The sequence below is a fragment of the Lolium rigidum genome, chromosome 7 (genome assembly GCF_022539505.1).
Source record: "Lolium rigidum isolate FL_2022 chromosome 7, APGP_CSIRO_Lrig_0.1, whole genome shotgun sequence".
NCBI classification, from domain to species: Eukaryota; Viridiplantae; Streptophyta; class Magnoliopsida; order Poales; family Poaceae; genus Lolium; species Lolium rigidum.
Genome location: NC_061514.1, coordinates 189,492,006 through 189,498,708, shown reverse-complemented (window position 1 = coordinate 189,498,708; position 6,703 = coordinate 189,492,006). Strand labels below are relative to the sequence as shown.

Genomic DNA, 6,703 nt, shown 5'->3' with positions numbered 1-6,703 from the left:
TGCCACGGGCAACTAAAGAAGATGTAATTCTCTAGTTTCCCACATAACGAGCACATCCCATTCCACACATCCATGGGAGGAGTATTTTTTTTCTTTAATGTCCAACAATCCTCGCATTCAGGGCAAATCTTTTTCTTGCTGGTTGCCAATTCACAGGTCCGACAACGATGTCAACACCGGATCCTCCCATCCACGCAAAATGCCGCACAGCTCTCCTCTTCTTTAATTTTTTCCAAGAAAATCCAACCCAACTCGGACTAGCCCACAGCTTCTCCTTCTCTCTCGAACCCAAGGCAGAGTTTTTTTCTTTCACAAATACCGCTCCGCTCCCCGCCGGTTTCTGCTCAAGTGGAGGCTGGAGAGGCCGCTCATAGCGATTGTTTCAAGGATCAAGCGCAAGAATCATGGATTATGGGGCGAGACCGGCGCCTCGCCAGAAGAGACACATCCCGTAATTTACGAGCTTCTCTGGCCAATGGATTTGTTTCTTGTGTGCTTCTCTGCTCAAGTTGTTTTCTTTCATCCTTGTGAGAGCTCCGTTTCTATGGCGCAGCCTGCAGGAGGCGGGCGGCGAGCTCGTCGAGCTGCTGTGGCAGGACGGGGCCGTCGTGGCGCAGGCGCAGGCGCAGACGCCGCACCGGCGGCGTTCTCAGAGCGGCGCCGCGAGCGGCGTCACCGGGGAGGACGCCGCCGCGTGGTTGATCCCGGACGGCGGCGGCGGCGGCGGCGGCGGCAGGGACCTGTACTCTCAGCTCTGGCACGGCATCGCCGACGCCGACGCCCACGGGGACGCGAGCGCGCTCGTGACGGGGGGCGGCGCCGGGTCGAGCTTCTGCGGGAGCAACGCGGTGACGGCTCCGGCGCTGCTGCCGTTTCCGGAGGAGGAGCCTGCCTCGTCCTCGGCGGGCGGCCACGCAGTGCTGCTCAAGAGGGGGAGGGACGAGCTGGATAGCCGCGGCGAGGTTGTCTTCTTTTCCCCTCTCTAGCTTGCCGGTGGCAATGGCGAGATTGTTAAGCTTGTGTGTGTAGCCTCGGCTGAACTGGTGATGCAAGGACTGAGAATGTTATTTTTGCAGGAGGCCGATGAATGTGAGGCCATTGACGAGACCCGGCCGTCAAAGCGACCGTCGGCGAAGCGCAGGACTCGCGCCGCCGACGTCCATAACCAGTCCGAGAGGGTAAAGCCCTGACGAATCAACCCTTCCATCGCCGACCGGCGTTGCCAGTTGCCACTCGTGTCGAACTGAATGTTTCTTCATTTTCCGTGATGATTCTTTATTGCAGAGAAGAAGGGATAGGATCAACGAGAAGATGAAGGCATTGCAAGAACTCGTGCCTCACTGCAACAAGGTAGTATGATGGAACAAATCTATCCGGCATCACTACTTTTTTCTTGCATTCCTGTTACATTTGAATTTTGGTGAATTCATTCTAGATTAAATAATTTCAGAGCGACAAGGCATCGATACTAGACGACGCAATCGAGTACTTGAAGTCCCTACAATTGCAAGTTCAGGTTCAGAATCACACCGAATCTTCAATTTCTCCTCATTTTATATGTACAAAGTTCATTGTGCTTGGCCAGTCAAGCATGGTACTCAACTGAGAGTGTCGCTTCGGGTTCAGATCATGTGGATGACAACTGGGATGGCGCCGATGATGTTCCCTGGTGCTCACCAACTCATGCCGCCGATGGCCATGGGCTTGAGTACGGGATGCATGCCTGCGGCCCAAAGCCTGAGCCAGCTACAAAGAGTAGCACCGTTCATGAACAATCCTCTTCCAAATCAAGTGCCCCAGGTCCAGTCTCCAGCTACCAATTCCCTCAGCGTAACAAACCAGATGCAAAACAATGGCATCTGCGCGCCAAGAAATCCTTTCCTGCATCCTAACGACACAATAGCAGCAGCAGCTCAGGTTATTGGCACACATTTCATCTCTGTTGATCTCTCAGATATTTGCTCCTGGTGGCTCATGGTATCAGTTCGTCTTGTAGGTGCCGGGTATGTTCCGCTATGGATCTCAACCTATGCAACACAACGAAGCTAATGAGCTACTGGCTAGCACTGCTACTCCAGCTTCAGGAGCTGGTCCGTCGTGTTCCTCTTAACAGAGTCGGAACTTAAGGTCACCAGCTTGGGACAAGATGCTCTACTGGTCAGTACAATGTTTCGTTAGCTGTAAACCGATCTCCCTAATAATGCACAAGCAGATTTTTTGTGGAATTATCTATCAGGGGTATTATAATTAGTAAATTAGCGCATGGAAACCCAGTGACTTGCTGTGGTTTTGGATGGATCAGTTTGTGATATTTTGTTCCCCTTTGGCACCTTCCACTCCTACACCATCAATGGGTGAACTCTAGCTTCGGCGGTTGCACATCCAATTCACTCTTTCGCTGTTACATTCAATAGACAGTTTCGTCATATTAGCAGTACAAGTGAGACTAATTCACAATCAATTGGGTTGAGCATCACTCTCTTGATGTTGACAGAAGGAATGCAACAAGGACTTGCATGAAGGCAGCAACTAGTTAAAATATAACTTGTGGTAGCCATATGAGATCCTTAATGCTATCTCAACAACCATTGTTTGCATAGCATTATTGTAATATCAGTCACAGGAGCATTGGTTATATAGAGGCTAATGATATAACTTCTAGTTTCAAATAAAGTTTGACCATAGGACATCTGGGACCTTATGTATACTAATAGTACTTCATCTAAAGTACGTAAGTACTAATCAAGTTCTCTGCTTTAGATTGGCCATCTAAACCATAATTTAAGATGTCAGCGAAACACAGACATGTCTACCGCATGCTAACAATGGCTAGAATATGTCTTGCTTATATATAATCCACATGTACTCTCTAGAAGCAATAAGATACTGATGACAACTCTATCTTTCATTCTTTTTTTTCCCTTATCGTCTTTGACATCTTGCTGGATTTTTGTGCAGTGACCAACCAGGGGGGATGAACAAAGGAGGTCAGAACAAACTGGTCCAGGAAGAAATGATGTTGATATAGGCCAGGGACAGATCACGCAATCTTGAGACTTCGTGGAACCACTGAGGTACAGACACCTATATGCCCGGGTCGTGCCGAGACCAGATACTATTCTTATCTGAAGGATTGTCTCTGGCATCACCTTTCTGTTTCTGGAAGGGAGTTGGTCCGTGTGAGATGAACTTGGCTTGGCAGGGACAAACAGAAGATGCTTCTGCTGATATGATGCAGATCTGGAGATGATTTGGTTGGAGCCAGCAGCTGCACGAGGACACAACACTGCCAGTTTCTCTCTTGTTTCCGCCAAGGTTACACCGCTGGTGAATTCTTACAGGACTCCTGCCAACCTGAAATCGGCAGTTCAAGCTAATGAATTCGGTCAAACGGACTAAACAAGGATAGGCAGAAACAAGTGCTGTTATGATACAAATGGCAGGATTGCACAGGCCCTGAGAAGGAAAAGAATTCAAGGGGGATCGAAATCAAGTGCAATTCAGACAACTGGCACGTCAAGATCATTCTCATTCATCAGAAACACGTAATATTGATGAGGGATTGCGCACCTGAACAAACTGCTGCCTCATCTGAATTCCCGGTTACTACAACATCGCCTTTCAGGCTTTCACTCGATCTCCAGGAGATTATAAAACATGTAATGATGTACAATTGCCCCATCTCAAGTTAACCAGGATGACGATGGCCATTATTAGTTTCGTCGCGGATTAATTGGACTCTGAATGCATCTGGATCTTTGTGTTTATCGTGAGTCAGCTTCAGTCGCCATCAGTGGAGATTGAGATTTTGCTCTGCATTTATATGCTGAGATTTGGTTCTCATGTTTACGATTTTTCTTTTTCTTAATGATAGCACAGTTTACAATGGCCGATATAGATGTTTAGCAGTACCAAAATGGAGTACTTCTTTATGCTTTAATTAGGCTGCCAAAATTCCTCCAACCGGGCTAACCCCTTTCCTACTAATTGCGCAATGGGAAGACATTGTTTGTTACAAAAGCAATTGAAGGGGAAAAGGAAAGAAATGGGAAAGCGAGTTGGAGCACCAATGATATGTTCAAAACAAAAGTTGGAGCACCAATGAAAAAACCGTTGTGACGATATAAAAAAGCGACTGGTTTAGCGCGAGAGAGAGCAAATTGATGCTCCAACAGATGCTGTAAAGTGGAGCACACTGCAAAAGCGCTATCACGTGTACTATATCTACCGCGCTGGAAAGAGCGCGCGGTACAAATCGCGCGCAGAAACAACTACCCTGTTTTACATCTCCAAAATTTAGAGTTTCTGGTGGAGATGAATATGGCCTCACGCGCGAAACACGGATGAAGCACGCTGCAAAGTGCTTTTACAGTGCCAAAATTTAGCGCGGCTCTGACCACCACACTATAGAAGAAAAATCATGAAGCATTAAAACCAGGTAAATCAGAATCTAGTGGTAGCACTTGGGGATCACCACCGAGCTGAAGTCTCATCTCTGGTTGATCGAGATTATATGAATATTGTGTAATCTTCAGAGCAGCAAGTTTCTTACAACGATTTTCCTTACCAGGGTACCTAAGAGTACTTGAAGGTTTTTAATGAGGCGGCTTGCTGCTCATATTAATTTAAGTGTTCTTACTTCAAACAAAAAAAAGTTAAACATCTAGAACAAACAAGTTCTATCCCCGTTTAAAAAAAATCCATCGGGCTTTCTAAGCTTCAGTACTCCTTAACAGCATCCAGCAGTTATTGTCGTCAGATCAGCCGTCAGCGGCAGTCTTCATAAACTGCTTCACCCAAGCACATACTGAACCCTTGTCTTCCACATTGTATAAACCTGCCGAGTAAGTAAGAAAGGATCTAGTAGTAAAGACAAATATCAAAGGAAAATTCAATTCGACACAAGGGAGCATGTGTGATGAGGACATCTCATCTATTGATACAACCGCTGTATCTACAGCCACACAAATACAAGGACCAATCACTCAAGTTCGTGCCAAACAATTTAACTATCAGGTACTTTCGTTTCTTGGAACTATTTCTCACATACATGAGAATATGATGCTGCCTAAATCAGATATGGTTGTTACTCTTAGGAATAATGGACCTAGCATGGATGAGAAGGACAAGCATTGGAGCATGATCACACATGAAGGAGATGGCAACAATCATTTGAGGATTGAAGAGGACGCCGCAAGTGGAGATTTCAGAACTTTGAAGCCACCATAAGAAGGGATGAAGACATGGACGAAATATAGAGTTTTCCACTTCATAATTTCGTCCATACAATAATATGGTGCTGCGTCACCTTTAGTTTTGGACCAAGCCCATGTCATTTTCGTAGGAATTAAGTCAGCCACTTTTTAGAGTCCGTATTGAAAGTGGAAAGGCCTTCTAGGGTTTGGTTCGGCCACCATATGTATGGCTGGCCGAAACTCCACATTTTCCTCCTTTAAATACCCCCATAGCTGTCACGTTTAGACTCGGATTTTGATTAGATTACTTCTTTTGAGACCAACGCCCAGAACAAGACCAACTATTCGGAATCCCACCATTATCAATCAAGCTTTCATCTTTATCCGCAATATTCTGATTGCATCTTTAATTCTTACTTGTTCTCGATTTAAGGCAGGAATTAAGACCTTCTGGTCAGACTGATCGTGCTTCCGCAAGATCAGTAACTCCCGGAGATTGTCCTAGCGATTGCATTTGCGCACGAGCTTTGCACGTGTAGTCGGATCGTCAAGCACGAACTCCACCAACAAATCGATTTATCCTCGTCTCGTCGAAAGATCAGCCACCTTTTTTCCTATTAAGTGGTATCAAATTTCAGGTTGCTCGGTGAGATTTTACAGTTTTTCTAGTGTAGATTGCATCTGCCTTCATACCCATAAACCCACGAAAAAGCAAAAAAAGTATATTAGATTTAGACCATCCGTCCCATAGCCCCTGCCACGCCTTGCATTGACTTTTCAGTTTTGCATAGTTGAATTTGTGTCTGCATCTTCGTTTCGAGTTGCTGGTCTTAGCGTCTAGTTTCTTTAGAGTTTTGAGTTCTGGTCATATTAGTCACGCCGCCGCCGCCCGCTCGCACCATACGCAGATCACCGCCCCCACTTCCATATACACCCACCATATATACTTCCGCCATTACCATATACACCCACCATATATACTTCCGCCACTGCCATATACACCCACCAATATCGTTTCCGCCGCCGTCATATACATCTGCCATATATCATGTTTCCTACCGCGGCACGGATTTGTGCTGTTTTCTCTGCCGCGATAGAATCCGTGTAGACTAAGGTTTTCCTGTTTTCCTTAATAGCTGTTGCCTTCTAATTTCATCTTATGCTGTAGAAAAATTTCCGTGAGATAAGTTTCGGCCGCCAGTAAACAATTGGAAGGAGAGCAAAAAAAATCTGGCTACACTGGTTTTTCACCTTGGCGATCACTTTTCGCCACTGGTCGTTATAGCGACATTTTTTTGGCGCCTGCGCGATTTCCAGAGCACTTCCGAAATTTCAACAAAAAAAATGAGGCTATACTGTTTTTAGACCTTGGGAATCAGTTTGAGACACTCGCCATCATAGTGATATTTCGCATCTCGGTTCGCCACATTATCGCCACCTCATCACTGTTAGTTGCTTGTGTGCCGCGCCGTGACCTCGTTAGTGTTCTAGGCTCGCGTCTCTAGTAC

General features: G+C 46.1%; 1 protein-coding gene across 1 annotated transcript; it reads left to right on the top strand.

Moving 5' to 3' along the window:
* Positions 1 to 728: 728 nt before the first annotated feature.
* Positions 729 to 3,893, top strand: LOC124672396 (transcription factor PHYTOCHROME INTERACTING FACTOR-LIKE 13-like; the record flags this gene model as incomplete). The annotated part of the gene is made up of 7 exons (XM_047208632.1): positions 729 to 962; positions 1,077 to 1,178; positions 1,285 to 1,350; positions 1,451 to 1,516; positions 1,627 to 1,917; positions 1,997 to 2,157; positions 2,959 to 3,893. Coding segments are annotated over 6 exons (873 nt in total), but the record flags the coding sequence as incomplete, so codon positions are not given.
* Positions 3,894 to 6,703: the final 2,810 nt, after the last annotated feature.